Source organism: Acomys russatus, chromosome 2, assembly GCF_903995435.1.
Source record: "Acomys russatus chromosome 2, mAcoRus1.1, whole genome shotgun sequence".
NCBI lineage: Eukaryota > Metazoa > Chordata > Mammalia > Rodentia > Muridae > Acomys > Acomys russatus.
The window spans coordinates 67,954,018-67,971,701 of record NC_067138.1 but is presented as its reverse complement, the minus strand read 5'-3'; the positions used below and the strand labels follow the sequence as shown (position 1 = coordinate 67,971,701).

The 17,684-nt window shown below is 46.9% G+C and overlaps 1 protein-coding gene across 9 annotated transcripts in view; it reads right to left on the bottom strand.

Annotated features, from left to right (window-relative positions):
* Positions 1–17,684, bottom strand: part of Palm2akap2 (PALM2 and AKAP2 fusion) — a 321,160-nt gene that overhangs the window by 10,687 nt on the left and 292,789 nt on the right. For 8 of the 9 annotated variants that reach the window (XM_051162363.1, XM_051162384.1, XM_051162368.1 and 5 more), the window contains 2 exons: positions 14,966–17,414; positions 146–324 (listed from right to left, as the gene is read on the bottom strand). In XM_051162363.1, coding sequence (XP_051018320.1) covers positions 146–324; positions 14,966–17,414 — 2,628 coding nt within the window. The remainder of the gene's footprint in view (positions 1–145; positions 325–14,965; positions 17,415–17,684) is intronic. The other variant, XM_051162377.1, reaches the window with a different exon arrangement.

Genomic DNA, 17,684 nt, shown 5'->3' with positions numbered 1-17,684 from the left:
CCACTCATTTTGAAAACAGGTTTCCGATCCAGTGACGAAAGACAACCGGACAAGCGTGCACACACATCCAGCTCTGAACTAGGACACAAGCACGCCACACGGACAATCACGCTCAGAGAAGTGAAGGAAAGGAGGGAAAACTTACACTACTATCATCCATTCTCTCCCGCCTTTTAGACTTGTGTGTCTCATAGTCTTCCAGGAGAGTCTGCATCAGGTTCTTGGGCCGCTGGGCTCCGGCAGCCTCTTCAGGGCCTAAATCAGGCTGCAGGCTGGGACTTTCAGTTGTGGGGGATGGAGGAGGTTTGACTTTCTCTATTTTCCCTGAAACAACATGAAGAGAACACCCTTTCTAAGCTCATCTGCTCAGCAAGCGCTGCTTTTAGAAAGCATTAAGAAAGAGGGGAAAAAAATTGCATGCACACACACTTGCAAAATCAAGATCAGGACAGAGTCGTGGTTAAGTCAAGGGTTCATTACAAGAACAAAGTGCAAACCCATTCAACACACACCTCAGGGGCACCGGAGCGAAAGAGTCAGTTGACTCAAATGGGCCTGGCAGGTACTTTGCAACATCAGTCAGACAGACAGGGCATTAGCTCCAAGGTTGTGGAGATGAATTGTCTCAGATGACGTCATAAAGCTGTCAGGGGTGGCAGCACCGCCCAGACCAGCTTCTTGCAGGCGAGGAAGCCAAGATTCTACAAAGGCCACCTGAGCCAAAGACGGTGCCCCACACTCTCGGCATCCTCTGCCCTCTTCATTAGATGTGACCAATTATTAGCTGACCTGCCCTGGAATCACAAAGTCTTTGAATGAGGATGAGTCTCCAGCTTCCCAGGAGACACCAGTCTTAATAGGCCAGCTTCTTTCACTTTCCTTACCTGCTAAGGTCCCAAAGACTCCCCTAGACTATTTGAAATGAATGACAGAGTTGGAAAGATAAGATTTCAGCTCTTGAGATTGTCACTCACAGCGCCCCCAATGCCGCCACCCCCTCCAGCCCCCTGAGCTGTCAGGTGCAGAGATTAGAGCAATAGTTAATTAAACAGTGGTGCAGGGCCTCTAGACATATTCTTTAAACCATCAGCATCCTCTGAACATGTCAGTCAAACACACATACACCGGTTCCAAATGTCCAGAGACATATATTCTATCACAGATCACAAGAGTAGGCTGTCAGAGGAGTTGGCACCTTGGAGACTCAGTTTGTTTTTTAAGACAGGCTCTCAGCTGGGTGAGGTGACACACACCTTTAATCCCTGCACTTGGGAGGCAGAGGCAGGAGGACGTTGGAGATCTAGGCTAACTTGATCTACAGAGTGAGTTCTAGGACAGCCAGGGCTACACAGAGAAACCCTGTCTCAAAAACAAAACAAAATAAACCAACAACAACAACAAAAAAGATAGTATCTCATGTTGTCAAGGATGGCCTTGACTCATTTTACAACCCAGACTGACTGGCTTCAAAACTCGCTTCTCCTGCCTCTACCTCCCAGGTATCAGGGATTACAAACTTAGCCACAGGCCTGGCTTATGCAGTGCTGGTGACTGAGCCCAAGCAAGCACTACCAACTGAGCACCAAGCCCCTAGAAACCCACGTCTTACAGGTGGGCAATGCCTGGTCTTCACGTCCTGATCATTGAAGCATGCAGGATGGCTTTTAGTGCAATGAGATGGCACAAGAGTGCGCAGGTTTCTTACGATGCCCTTTGTGGATGGCATCGCTGAGGTCTGCAACAAGAATTGCGATGCAAACACACTAAATAAATGGATCTATTCATATTCAATAGAGTAAAGGCCCAATTTCTCCATCTCACATCACAGATGTCTAGCGTGATGCCTGCCATGTAGAAGGACTTACAAGAGGATTACAGCAAGAGTTGCTGGGAGGTGGGAGGCCAGAAAGCCTAGGAACTGAAGCCCCCAACCCACATAAACTCCTTCTGAGGGGAGCTGGGACATAGGGAGGCCAGAAGGCCCAGGCTTTTAACTCTGCTCTTCCTGGACTTGTCTACAGTTGGAGGCAGATGCCTTCAGAAGATCCACTCTAGCCCCGAGCTTGTCATTCGGTTTCTCTCTGCCTGGCTTCCCATGTTTGTGAAAATGAGCACTGGAAGGGGTGGGCGCTGTGACCTCCTCTAACTCACTGTGTTGATTTTAAGGGGTGAGGGAGAGACACCAGCCAGGAGCCACATTTGAGAATTAGGTGAAAAGTGGCTATTAGCATAGTGAAGTGGGTTCTCTTCTCTTCAGGGCTATAATACAGTAATGACTGACTGACATTCATTATTTTTATCTGCATTCCCCAGAAAAAGGTCTTTAAATATTAACAGTAAGTTCTAGGCCAGCCTGGACTACAGAGTACAGTTATGTCTCAAAAGCAAACAAACAAAAGATTCTGGGACCACAGACTCCCAGACTCAGAAGCTTAGAAGCAATAGTGACAATGTTCTTATGACATATCCTCCACAGTCTTCATGTCTTTCATTCTTACCTGGATGGGTGGATGGATGGCTAGACAGAGTGGACTCTTATGGCTCAGAAAGCTCAGATGCTAACTCCAGCCAGTATTACATCTGATGGTCAGAGTTAGTTTGGAATTATGGCTAATCCCAATATGATGTAATGAGAAAGTTCCCAACCAGAAGGCCATTAGTAAAGACATTACATGCTTGTTCCATTTTCTAGCAGAAAAGCCATCCCTGGAGCAGGAAGCAATACCAGCGACAGTCACTAGAAGCTGAGGGAAGCAAGGCTGGCTCAGCAGGGCTGGAGGAGCAGCCTCCAAAGAGGTCACTGGCAGAAGAGACAAAGGAGAAACTGTGTCTCATCCACAAACTTGTGGCCAACAGCCTTGGCATTTTCACAGGACGATAACTTGGTCAGCTTCCCTTGCTGGGTCCTAAGACTGCCAAGCATCCTCCCTACAGTATGGTTCAAGTCATGCCTCTAGAATTTCATGTCCCAGCTTAGGAGTCACAAGAGCCACTGAAAAGCTATAGAGGGACTGCTCTCCACCTGATTCCTGCTCCTGAGTTCAGAGTCAAAGGCTTCTCATAGGATGATGGGAAACCCATGTATCTCATAGCATCACAGTGTTCATGGCATCATAACAAGAGCGCAATGCATGTGGTCTGCACACTCAGGTGGGTAGTCAGTCACATTAGTCTATGGCCACATGAGGGTCCTTCAAGTTCCGTGACCTAGGGGATGTACTCCAGAAGAACCAACCGTGGAGTGTCCTCGTGGTGTGCATTTCCGCTTTCATCCCAGGTTGGCCCATCAAACCTTGCTCTTGGATTTGTCTGTTCACTTGGTGAATGAGCATGTGCTTGATCACTTCTGAAAATGGCCTCCCTGTTCCAGAAGTTCCTCCTTTTCTTTTTCATATTTAAACCAACTTATCTGCCTATGGGAGAATAGTTATACTGGTCTCATTTAGTAATGGAGTACTAATTAATCACTACCAGTCATGTTTTAGCCTCTGGAATTTAGAAAAATATTTAAGGAGAAATGAGGGGAAAAAAAAAAACAGTTTACAAAAGCAGATTTAGGAGTGTATAAATTGGGTGTTGTGGTAAAATTCTTGTAATCCTAGCACTAGGAGGGGAGAGGCAGGAATATCTCAAAGTGAGAGTTGATCAAAAAAGGGGGCTGTGCTGGGCCTGTAACTCAGTGGCAGAGTGCTTGCCTAGCACGGCCGGGCCCTGAGCTCCATCCCCTCCCTGTACTGCCTAGACTCCAGTACCACTTCCCTAGTCACTAGCTGTGGGCAAGAACGCAAGAAGGACGTGGGGTTCAGAACTGGTCAGAAACAGAATAGCCTCCCTAAGGATAGTGAAGGCCTGATCCCCAAAACCTTTGATTTAGTTGCCATCCTCAGGTACCAAAGAAACCTAGGACTGTCTCACTCAGTACCTGTATCTCCTCTCAGCACTCCCCACCCCACTTCTACCTTAAACTCCTCCCTCCCAGGGGCTGGGCTTCCGATTCCCTTCCCCTGGCCTGATCCCTATGTAACTCAGCCATTTTGGACACACACAAGGTCTCTTGTTCACTCAGCTCCTGGTTGGCTCTGCTCCTGGATCTCTCTTGGTCTGCTTGCCCTCTCTCACTAGTTTCTCCCCCCACCCCCAATAGCCCAGTTCAGTCTGGACTCTTCTAGATGCCTCTGCCTGTTCTATCCTTCATATCTACAATAAAAACCCCTCTCCTTGACCATACTTTGGAGCAGTCATGTCCTTATTTTTCAGCCATTCATGGTGATCCTTCTGCCTCAGCCTCCCTAAGTGCATCTGCCTCAGTAGCACAAATGAAATTTAAAATATAAAATAAACCACATTTGGGGCGGGGGAATCTCATGTAACCCAGGCTGGCCTCGAACCCCTGATTCTATTGTTTCTACCTCTCCAGTGCTGGAATTACAAAGGTGTTCCATCACACTCAGCTTGGAAACAATTACTTTAAATATAATATTATTAGTTCATGCAGAAGTAAGTGGATCAACCTGCTCGCTCTAACCTTCACTCACTTGCCTTTTACATCTTCCCAGTCATCACACAGTCAAGAAGCCAAGAACGTCAGCACTCACAGAGGCAGTCTAGTGAGGCAGTCTCAGAAGTGAGAAGGCCAGCAAAATTTCCCTTTGAACTAGCCAATGCTGTCTCCCACCAAAAGCGGCAAAGATAGCCAGGAAGTCTGAATCTGTATTTTCTATCTGTACACTAGAAACAGTTAACCGTTTCCAGGTCGAGAGAAGACCTCCGTGCTTGGTTGCGCTTTGGGATTTCCCTTGAGTAGGCTATGCTGACGAGGGGCAGAAAAAAGAATCCTCAGTTCCTCCCACTCACAGAATGCAGGGAAGTACTCGACACAGCCCGCCATCCCTGGCAAGGCAAGCGTTCCTCCTTTAGGACCATCCCTGACTTCTAAAAAGCCTGGGACGCACACTCTAGAAGTTACATATTTTTGTCCAGGGTTTTTTTTTTTTTTTTAATTTGCATGATTATTACACGCCAAGTCTTTGGAGTCTGAGGTCAGACCTCAAAGGTCCTTTGTTTCTAACACTGCTCAAAAGAAAAAGCTATCACCCACTTGGATTAAAAAAAAATGAAAAGAAAAGAAAAGAAACTGAACAAAAACACCCACCAGATGACGTGTCTTGGCCTGTGCCCTTGTCAATGGCCTCTTTTCTTCACACAGCTTGGGGGTGAGTAGGCATCTAACTAAAGCCACTCAAGTCCCCAGAGAGCAGAGAACCCAGAGCGGCAGTTTCCACTTCCTTTCTTCTCAGTGATTGAGAGTGACCTGCCCATTGGCAGCACCCCACCCCCAAGTACAGGGGCTTGTGAATCTCCTGCTGTGACCCCCACACTGGGGGGCACATCTTCCTTTTTTCATCTCTTCCTTTGAAGGCCCCTGAGATGGGAGAATGGCATCATGGGAACCTTTAGATCATAAACACAGTCAGGAATAAAAAATAACCTTAAAGGTGGAAGAAGGCTGAAGAAATGTCAAATATGGTTACTTCAGGGTAAGTTGGGGATGGGGGTGATGGACAATTGATGCTGGGGCTAGCCTGTGAGCCTTACTGGAGGTGAAAGCCTAGGAGAGAGGAACTCTTGTTTCCCCTGAAGAAGAAGTTAGGTTTAAGATGTGATTAGAGGGGGCTGGGGAGATGGCTCAGAGCTTAAGGGCACTGACTGCTTTTCCAGAGGTCCTGAGTTCAATTCCCAGCAACCACATGGTGGCTCACAACCATCTATAATGAGATCTGATGCCCTCTTCTGACATGCAGATGTACATGCAGGCAGAGCACTGTGTACATAGTAATAAATAAATAAATCTTTTTTTAAAAAAGGGATGTGATTAGAAAATAGAGATGAAGGGCTAGAGAAATGGCTCGGCAGTTAAGAGCACTGGTTGCCAAACTAACCAAACAAACAAAAATGCAGCCACCCAAGGATGGGCAGTAGGTCTAAGTAGATATTTTCCAAAGGTAGACATATTAAGGTTCAATGAGTAAATGAAAAAAGGTCCAACTTCAAAGAAATGCAAAGCAAAGCCACAATAGCCAATAAGAAAAAAAAAATTAGAAAAAGGACAAAGATTAAAAAGATGTGAGCAAGGAGGTGGAGAAACAGAAACCCTTGCATGGTTTTGATACTTTTGACAGGCATATGAATTAGGATGGCCATTGTAGCTAAGTATGGAGAAACTTCAAATGAAGTTAAGTTGCCATATGACCCAGAAAGCCATCACTTCACAGTTTTTTGGCTGGGATCAAATGTGCATAATCCCACAATATATATCCAAATGAAATGAAGTCAATGTGTTGAGCCATCTGGCACGTCCATGTTCATTACAGAAGCATTTGCAAAAGCAACTGTGTGTCCATTGGTGAATGGAAGAGAATGTGTTAAGTACGAGCAATGCAATTCCATCCATGCACAAAAGAAAATCCTGTTATTTGCAGCAAAATTGATAAAGTTAGAGAGGCCGAATGTGTGTGTACACATTTGTGCATGCCACAATGCACATGTGGCAGATGACAATGTGATGTGCGGGTCTCACCTTCCACCATGTTTGAGACAGAGTTCCTTGCTGGTTGTCCAAGCCCATGTCAAGTCTCCTTGCCTGTAGATGTCTAGGGAGTCTGTCTTCTGTCTCTGCCTCCATCTCAGCCTAGGGATGCTGGCATCATGGAGATGCCCAATTGCATCTCCTGTATATCAGTTTTGGGGCTCAGAACTCAAGTTCTGAAATGCATAAGGCAAGCACTTTGCCTACTGAAACAGCCTCCCAGACCTTGGATTCATCAATTTTATTTTTCTTTTCAAAATAAACCAACCTTTTAGATTAAAAAAAAAAAAAAAAGAGCACTGGTTGCTCTTTCGAGGACCCTGGGTTCAATTCCCAATACCCATGTGGCAGCTCACAACTGTCTGTAACTCCAGGATCTGACAACTTCACACAGACATACGTACAGGCAAAACACCAATACACATAAAATTATTATAAATAAATAGATATGAAGCCAAGCAGAAGTGGTGCATGCCTTTAATCCCAGCACTCAGGAGCCAGAGGCAGGAAGATCTCTGACTTCATGGCCAGACAAAGTGAGTTCCAGGACAGCTAAGAAACCTTGTCTCAACAAACAAACAAAAACAACAACAACAAGAAAATACAGAGATGAAAGCTAATTCATATAGGAATAATGAGAGGAGGTAGCTCTCTGGGAGCAAGCTTACCCAGCATGCACTGGGTTACATCCTCATCACTAGGCAAAAGAAAAGCAGAAACAGCAAGACTGAAATCATGATGAACAGCAACTTACTCACCAAGATCTTTCTGCTGAACACATTCCTGCCCACATGGCAAACATTTTTATGGTAGTATTTGTAAGCCTATTGCTGTCAGGTACTTTTGGCCTGGACCCTTTCACTCTTCAGGTTTTGACATAGCTATTGAAAACTTCTTCTCAAAGTTAGGTTTTATAGGGGCAGCCTTAATTCTAAGAAACTTCTAGACTAGAAATGAAAGTGACTTCATGAAGCATGTTCAGGTATTTCTCTCAAGGTCACTGCCACTGCAAAAGAACAGCCCATCTGTGGCTCTGCTGGGCTCTCCAGGCCTCTTAAAAGCCCAGCAGCAACCATAAATCAATAGTAATAAACCTTTAAAAATATTTTAAAAGACTTACTTATTTAATATGAGCTTTGCCTGCATGCGTTTATGCATAGCACATGGATGCCGGGTACCTGCAGAGGTCAGAAATGAATTGGATGGCTGTGATCCAACATGTAAGTGCTGGGAATTGAACCTGCGACGTCTGAGAGAGCAACAAGTGCTCTTCACCACTAAGCCACCTCTCCAGATCCATTATAATTCTTCTTGGGAGCCTTTTATGTACCAGACACTGCCTTACTTTTTTTTGGTAAGGTTGTTACTGTACTATTCCCATTTTGACTGGTGAAGGAGCTGGTTTACGGAGGGAAAGTGAACTATTAGCACAGCTCCCAAGGAACTGAACTTCAGATCTGACTCCAGGGCAGTTACTGACCCCCTTAGGCACCTATTTTCCTTGACTGGCTCTTTTATATAATACACGAATTTGCATTTGGGTGATAGGAACTAAGAAAGAGATTGGTGCTGTCAGAGACCTGATGTCAGGTGCACACAAGGTTTGGGAGCCGTTCATGTTTACCCTCAAGGCCAGGAGAAGCAGAAGAGCATTATATAAACTGCAGATGGATTCTTTGGGGCTCTCATAGTCTGACTAGCATGTTCTTGGCTCCCTCCTGCCTGCCTGCCTGCCTGCCTTCCTCCCAGTCCATCTTCCACGCCCTCAGTAGAGGCTTATTCACAAAGATCAAATGCATCCCATATGCCAATCTCCTTGGGAAGAACACAGGACTAGTAAGAGTCGCAGTCATATCCTGTCCAGGCTCCAGCAGTCACGGGTTGGGACATCCTGCTCCCAAGCTGGCTTTAATTAGCTCACATACTCAACAGGGATCTTGCAAGAATTAGGCCTTTTGATTCACTTCCTCTTTGTAAGATTAAGACTGTAGACTTTCCTTGTACGTGGCTGAGTCTGAGGCCTGGGAAAGAGTTATTCCCAGAGCGTGGGGTAGCAATGCACGTCAGCAATGGGGACCCCCATGTGGTGCCTCCCACAAGGTATGAGCACAACCAGGAAGCAACACAGATACCCTGGATCAGTCAACAAAGGCATCAGTGCATATTGCCTCAAATCTTCCTGTCATTTGTACTGTCATCTTTAAAAGGGAGGGGGGGGGTTTGGGGAAAAGTAGCTGAAATAGCTGAAAAACGAGAAAATGTAAATGAAGGAAGTAGTGTCACATGATTAGACTTACGTCAGCAAAGAATGTTCCGGAAACAGAGCAGGAGATGCCAACCACCTGTTGGGACATTCCTCATAAGGCTTCCACGACTTCCCACAGCCAGCTGTGCTTCTCTGAGCTGTCCATATTTTCTAATGGAGAGCCAGCGGGACAATGAAGCTGGCCTCCTCTGGCTCTTGTGGCATAGAGGAGCCTCGGGGCTCCACTGCACAGGTGGTCTTCAGACACTCATCAGTGCAGACACTCTGTCTACAATTTCCCTTTGTGATTATTTGAAGATAACAAAAAGGAAGGGGTAACAACGCAGCTAACAATTTTAGTCTTAAGGTAAGGGTCAATTCATGTAGAACTGTAATCCAAACTGACAACCAAAGTCAAGGTTCCCCCTAAAGTTTCCTAGGGAGGTGGGGGACACGTTGAGGCAAGCTGTTATTATGTTGCTCAGGCTCCCTTGAATTTCCTGTGTTGTTCAGGCCGACCTGGTAATCCTCCTGCCTCAGCCTCCTGAATGCTAGGATTTCCGATATGAGTCACTAAATCTACATCTCATTTTATGGAAGCTATGCAGTGACTCTTCTTCTCACTGTTAAGTGACATGGGCAAGACACTCCAAGAAGAGGTGCGACTCAGTGTCCACCTCAATCTTTATTAAGCACTTCCCATAATATACCACTTCATGTCGAAAACTACCCAGCTTGCTGACCAATTCAACGGCTAGCGTGAAGACAGAAACTGTCAGAAATCAAAGCTGCCCATCCGCTCCCTGGATTTCCCAGGCATCTTAGAACCCAGAAGTGAAACCCAGGCTCCTAACAATAGATACAGGTATTGAGAAGTGTCCATTGGTGCCTACCATATGCAAAGACAAAGAAGTTACTAATTATCACTTGAGTTAATATATATATGTAACCCTTACCCCTATTCTCTCAGGTTATTTTAGCCTAATGTATGGGCTTCCCCTTCAAATCAGGGCCAAACATATGTCAAAGGTCTTCCCCTTCCTTTCTTTCTCTCTTTTTTGAGGTACCAGGGATTGAACCTACAGCCTTATGCATGCTAAGCAAGTGCTTGACTACTCCAGTCCTTGCCTTTCTTGTTTATTTTGAGAAAGGATCTTGTTAAGTTGCCTAAACTGGGCCCCAGCTCACTCTCTCCTTGACAGCTGTTGAACATCCCCTACCTCAGCCTCCCAGGCAGGTGGAATTATAGTCCTTCGCCACTCTCTTACAAGGTGGACACCCTGCCTACCGCGCTAAGAGGGCTACCACCACTCTCTTATAAAGGGGTGGGGTGGGGAAACCCTTGCAAACATCATTTCAGTACCTAGGGGATGGAGATTTTTTTAGATAACAGTGAGAAGAATCTGTAGGTTCCCTCCTTCCCTGGCACACTCAATCGCAGAGGGTTTTATCTGCTTACTGTTTTAGGACCCAGCGTGTGGCCAGCAGGATTTCCAGCCGATAAGGAGTAAGTCATTTTTTTTCATCACCTAATATCATTAATCCGATCTGAATCACACGGGAAACCAACTGAGTCACTTCTGGCAGGAAACGTGAAGCAGTGCAGAAGAAACCCAGTAATATTTCTTTCATGAGACCCACGCTGGAGCCAGAAGTTCTAACACACAAGTTGTCAGGGTAATAATGTGTCAGCTTCCTTTGGGATCACAAACGAAGAGGCCAGCTGGCCAACCAATGCCCCAAAGGTTTCCAGGCATGGAAAGAAAGAAACACGATTTTTCTACTGACTTTTAATTTCGCTTCCTCTCTCTGTGCTGTAATCCTAGGAAGCTGTGGTGTCTTTTCTGCATACTTTGAGTAGAAATATGAAAGAATGGGGTCTAGGCATATCATAAGATGACTGTGTTAAATGTGACAACAAGACCAAGACAGATAAATTATGATCTTCTTTTCTTCTCTTTCTTTCTTTCTTTCTATTTTTGTTTTTGTTTGTTTTTTTGAGACAGTGTCTCCCCTAGATGTCTTAGAACTCACTATGTAGACCAGGCTGGCCTCCAATTGGATCTGCCTGCCTCTGCTTCCTGACTGCTGACATTAAAGATGGCATCGTGCCTGGCAGTTACTATCATCTTCAAAGGACTAAAAGGAAGGCTGTGTGGCTCAGACATGGGTAAGGAGATAAACATTCACACAGAAGGCTGGTCTAAGGATGCTGGGACCGGCCGGGTAGCTTTAGGCCAATGGGGAAATGCTGAGACTCTGGCTTCTTGTAGAGCAAATCCTATCCTGGTAGGGAAGCCTGACAGGCACGTCAGCTGGGGGAAGTAAGCTTAGTCCTTACATTGAACAACTGTCCGTGTGGCAGAAGGAAAGTTGGGGGCAATATGGTGAGGGATTCCTTTAAGAGACTGGGACTGAGTGGAGAAACCAAAATACCTTCTTGCTATTGTCTGGTGTTTGGGATCCTCGTGCATATATTAAAATGTATTGCTGATGTATGCTATTAGGAGGGAGCTTTGGGGAAGCGACGAGACCATGAGGTCTGAGTCCACATGGATGGGATTCGGTCCTTATGAAAGAGGCCACAGGGATCTAGCTGTCTTCTTCCTTCCCACCACATGAGGCCATCAAGAGAAGGTTCTGGCTATAATCTAAGATATGGGTCCTTGCTAGAACCTTAGTCTTGGACATCCCGATCTCTAAAGCTGTGAGAAATAAATTTCTATTGTTTCTAAGCTACTCAGCCCAAGGTATTTTGTCACAGTGGACCAAATAGTCCAAATTGCCCATCAACTATATGGACTTTAAGAAAAGGTTCTATAATGAAATAATGCAATTGGAGGAGGGGGTAAGTGTTGTGGGAAGAGTTGGCTATAAGTGGTAGTTGTGAGGGAACCAGGGCTTCCCTGTAAGCACAAGGACCCATGATGCCCACAGAATGTTCCTCCATCGGTGAGGCTGCCGACTTCCGGGCATCACCATCGCTTGTACAATAGCTCCCAATCTGGGGCTGCAATCACGTGATACAAAGACTTCTTCGGGGCAGGATGCTCAACTGCCATCTCTGTGCCAAGCCAGCTCCAGCCCCAAACAATGTCAAGTTCACTTGACAACTAAGACTCGTCAGGAAAAGCCAAGTTCTTATGGCTCACCACAGGGCAAAAACTTTCCCTGGCAGTTTCTGTGCCTTAAGCACTCAGCTGACTCTGGCCTGTGACCTGGAGAAATTAAAAACCCATCAAGGAAGTCTCTATGTTCTTCCTCCTCCACCTCCCTTCCTTTTCCTTCCGGAACAATTCAGTCCAAGAGTCATTAGGTGGAGCTAAAAACCATGATGCCTGCTGAGGGTTGGGAGGAGTCACGGTGGCCTATGGAGTGTGGGAGAGTGAGAGCAAGGTGGAGAGGGACAGCGGTGACATGTATAGGATGCCGGGGCCAAGAGAGGTAAAGAAAATAGTGGAGGGGACAGTATCCACCTAGAAATTAATACTGGTACATAATTTAATGAAGAAGCCAGGAGTTCGGTTACAGAGTGAGGCTAGAGAGATCAAACAACATATTGAGGATATCAAGGGTATAAAAAGGGAAGAAACATTTTGTAGAACCTACAGGCTGGCTAGCCTGGGGTACACAGCACAGGAACAGAGAAAAGAGCCTGCTCAGCATGGTGGAAGGTGAGAACTGATTTCCAAAGGCATCCACCGACCTCTAAATGCACACCATGACATATGCATATTCTCTCTCTCTCTCTCTCTCTCTCTCTCTCTCTCTCTCTCTCTCTCTCTCTCTCTCTCTCTCACACACACACACACACACACACACACACACACACACACACACACACACCAATTTTTGAAAAAGATCTGCCTGAACCCATGGTTTCCAAGATAGATAGATGAAAGATAGAAGATAGGTAGATAGACAGACAGATGGATAGACATACATGTAGATATGTTTAATCTCCAACTCTGTCCATTCAGGCTGCCTGTGCGCACTAACAGTCCAACACTAATGCGCGTGCCAGTTTTGATGCACACTTCCCATTCCGCAGGAAGAGAATAAACTCTCTTTGCTCTCGGGAGGTAAGTCTGATGTCAAGGCCAGGAAAGGACAGGATGAAATGGAACATCACGCACTAACAAAGAATAAGGACAACTGCTTCTCACAAAGATACAAAACTGAGCTGGAGGGGATTCCCACAGCTATGACTAAACAAATGGAGAAGAAAAACAGCAAGATAAATGATAACAAATGATTGAATGTAATGGAATTCCATGAGCCCATGTGGATGTAAAGAAATCCTAGACTTAGAGTCTGATAAAGGCTTGGAATAAAGAAGCCATAGCTGAGTGTGTATAAACAAATGCATAAACAAAATATGCATTAACTACAAAATGAAAAGTGTGGTTTCTCTGTGAGAAGCCATACAAACTCCTTAATAAAGTGATCAAAAGTAATACTGAATGGACAACACTGAGGTATGTTCATCCCGGAAGTACTCCTTGCTTAGACACTGTGAAGACAAGGCATCAATTTGGCAGTACTTCCCCTACCAAAGGTGAGATGTAGTCACATGAAAGCACCCAAAGACCCAATGTGAGGGAGTGTTACAGAGCTCGGGCAGAAGGACATGATGGTGTCAAGTGGTTCTCACACAGCCCGCTGCAGGAGCTGTCCTTTAGGTTTGAGCTTGCCTCAAATTTTAAAAGTTAATAATAAATGAAGGTGCACACCTTTAATCCCAGCACTTAGAAAGCAGAAGCAGAAGGATCTCTGTGAGCTTGAGGCCAGCCTGGTCTACAAAAAAAAAAGAGTTCCAGGCCAGCCAAGGCTACACAGAGAAACCCTGCTTTGGGGGAAAAAAAAAAAAAAACACAGAACAAAATAGTTAAGAATGAAGAACCACCTGCGCCAGTGTAGAGTTGATAGAGGTCAAGCATCAACGTGAGGGGTTGATCTCTAAATGAACCAGGTTTGACAGCAATGGTCACACTTTAAGGTAATGCTTCTTAAAGTATCTTTAACAAAGGATCAGTTTCCCCACACGTCCACTGTAGATCACACAACCCCACACTTGGGTTTCAGGATGACATCAAATGTTTTTCCAGTGCTTTCTTCTAAGTTGTGCACCTGTCTCAGCATGAACCGTGACAATGCATGGGCTAGCTCTAACTACACCCAGAGGAAGACGGTCTCCAAGACAAGATGAGCAGAGCCCAGTTGCTATCCTACCCACACAGGAAAGAAAAGCTTCTGGTCACATTGCTAAGCCGCAGTGGCATCCACAGCATTGCCCTAGCTGGTATCAACCATCTATACCAATAATTTAAGAAAGGGGCTGCCCAGACAATGGAAGGAGAATAAATATGGCCTTTTGCTTGTAGTAACTTTGCGCTTTTTTTTTTTTAATGGACAAGAATGGAGGGAAATGTCCTAATTCCAAAGTAGACACATGAATAGGATGAGGTCAAGGACACATTCTGAGATAATGTCTGGGAAAGGCATTGTTAGGTAACCTCGTGATGTGATCATCACGAAGCAGACTTAGAAACCAGGATGGTTGTGACGTCACTGGGCAGCATCTCATTGGATCGCTACCATAAAAGCGGTCTATCGTTGCATGGCTATAACTGGTTTGTGATCACATCAAGGGAGCCAAACCCAACCATAAAGAAAATGGGCAGACTATCCACCGTTGGCAACCCTGAATTAAGATCATCACTGCTAGGAAGAAAGCCAGCATCCCAAAAGGAGTTAGAAGAACGCATCCTCTAAATGAGATAGATTTAATTTAACTATAGCTTTTATAGGTCCAGTTGCTGACTTGAAGACACAGATGCCAAATAGCCCCACTCTGGCAACACCTATGCCACACTTGGACTAGAAGCAGCCCCCAAAGAGGGTAGGGAGGGAAGAACAATAAATCAAGACAAGGCAGACTGAGAGGCAAGGAGCCATTGTATCAACTAAGAAATAGCAAGCACCACCCAGGCTTGGCGTCCTCCCAGGGGACACGCTAACACCTCTGCTGATGAAACCCTCCTGCCACAGGCATAGGGGATGCTCCACACAGAACCGTGAAAGCAGGAGTCTTTTTCTGGGACACCTGGGAGCAGGATACAACTGTCACTCACCTGGAGCAGTTTTGTAGCAGGTGGTTCTAGAAGGCAGCGATGGGGTGTTCTTGGCCCTGGGGCTTGGGGTGCTCTGCGCCACTTGTCTCTGCCGTTTCAACTCCTCTTCCCTTTCTTGGGCTGCTCGGATCTCTTCTTCAATCATGGACAAAGTCCGCTGCTTCCTTGACCTCAGTTTGAAGGGCCCAACCATGACGTCAGACTCTTGAGTAGCCAGGAGGGAGGCTGTGCTTCTCAGCTCGGCTGCCTCTGAGTACTTGCTGAAATAGCCTCCTTCAGGCCTGGTCTCCTCCATGTTGACTGGACCGCTGGGCTGCGCAGCTGTCGGTGGTTGGCAGGGCCCCTTTTCCCTGAGTGCCCTGTCCTCCGCAGGGAGGATCTTTGGTAATACATCCCTTTTCTCTTGAACAGGAGAAGACACCTGAGGTGGTGCAAACATGGCCTGGGGCTTCTCGGAGGCAGGAGCCTGGCTTCCAGCTTCCTCCGTTGTTGCTTTAGGTCCCTGCTGTTCTGGTCCCTGCTTGCTGCTGTGTGGCTCAGCTTTATCCACCTGCTCAGCAATGGCTTGTTGAATAACACTCTGCACCAGGAGCCCAGCCTGATATTCCAAGGGGTCATCAACAGATGGGGAATCTCCCAGTGTGGAGGAAGGAGAATAGAAACCATGGTCGCTGAATGACTTGGAGACCCCTTCTCGGCCCTCTGAGGGGTTGTCTGTCTGGGGAGTCTGAGGCAGAGAGAAATCAGCCAGCGAGTTTTCCTGAAGGGCACTGGGTGTCTCGTTGGAAGCCCCACTGTCACTAATGTTGTCCATACTGAAGTCATTGGACAGAGTCTCCAGGACAGTGGTGTCCTGAGACCTCACTGACAACTCATCCAAACCCGAATCCAGCTCCTCTTGGGTCAAGGACACATTGACCGATCTGGAAAACTGATCCAAAATTCCGTGATCTTCATCCTTGACTACCGTAAGGACAGCCCGGGCACTCGTGAACTCTCCATCCTCTGCCCACAGTTTAGATAAGGGCCCACGCTTGGAAGGCTCACTGTACAACCCTTCCTTTCCCTGAGTGTTAGTGCTAGTTGCACCTGCTCCAGCAGACTGGCTCTCAGACACACAGGGCGCTTTCTGTCCCTTGGCTGCCTGTGTACCACTGTCTTCTGGAGTTCCCCCGATAGTAGCTGGCCGCAAGATGGTCGGCGGCTTGTCCGAGTTGATGGATCCAAGAGGTCTGTAGAAAGGCTTGATGGAGAACAGCCTTGGTGTGCTCTGGCCCTTGGCCAATGTTTGCCTGGGATTCTCCATCTGCTGGAACTGCTTGCGGGCAGCGGAGAAGTCAATTTGCTCGGTGACGACATCCTCCTTGGTGTGCTCAGTGCCGTCTAGGTGTTCATGAGAAGAAGCTGGAGCTGTGCAGAGCTGGGGCGGGAACTGCTGCTGCTGTTGCTGCTGCTGCTGCTGTAGTTGTTGCTGCTGCTGCTGCTGCTGTTGCTGCTGCAACTGTAGCTGTTCCTGCTGTGCCCTCCTCTCTTTGCGCTCCTTATACTTTCTGTGCGACTCCAGATGTTCCTCGTCCAGCTGTTCCTCGATAGTCTTTTCCTGGGGGGGATTCCACCACTTGGCGGCAATGCCGGGGTTCTTCTTCACAGCCTGACTCCGAATGAGCTCCCTCCGCTCCTTCTCCAGCTCAAGCATCTCCTCCGAGGGCCTCACTTTCCGGATGCAGAATTGTTCCTTCTCCCGCTCATCCTCCTCAAAGAGCTTAGAGGGCTTCTTGTCCTCGTGGAAGGCACGAAGCTCGAACTTGGCCTCCTTCTTCAGTGTGGTGAGTGTGAACTCTCCATCTCGGGAGGAGCAATGGGAGCTGGTAGAGGAACTGGGGCTGGCGGGTGCCTGCAGGCTGTCCCCGAGCATGTCGTGGGATTGGCCAGTGGAGTGTCCATTGGTTCTCTCTCCTTCAGCCATGGTGTCAGAGGGGCTCCTACTGAGCTCAGTGTGAGGAGGCACCAGCCTGCCAGATGCTTTCTCAGTGGGTTCTGCCTGGGTGGCTGTGTGGGCAGGTGAGCCTAGGCTGCTCGCCAGTACAGCTGCACCAGGCTCTGGGGAGGAGATTCCGTTGTAAGTTCCATCCGCAGAAGAATCACAGCAGTTGGCCTCCAGCACCTCATCTAGATACCGGATCTCTCTGGCGACATCATTATCTAAGGACTCGTGGTGATCAGCGAGGAGGCCATTGTGTGAGGGTGAATAGAAAGGGGAGGAGCGTTCCTTGGAATGGGGAGCAGAGGTGATTCCAGGTACGCTTTTACATTCTGCCACGGATACCCCAATTTCCATGTTTTTATGATCCGGAGAGAGAGAGCTGTCAGCAGGCTCCGGACGACTGTCACCACACTTGTCTTGCTTGCTTCTCAGATGGCTAGCATCCTCAGAAAGCTGGGGAGGCTTCTAGAAAATAAAGAAGAAAAAAAGTCCGTAAGAAAACATAAGATTGAATGCATACAGATGCGAAGCAAGAAAGCCGCTCATTAATAACAGAAAGGAAACAGGAAAGTACAGTGGCGTGTACTTTGGAGTGGAAAGATCTCCTTTCTAACAATCGATTAAATATCCATTCTGTGTGGTGACGTGTGCCTAACTCTCCTGGTTAGCTTTAAGCTTGACAAGAGTCTCAAATCATCCTGAGAGAACTACACTAGAAGCCTGTGGGCATGTCTA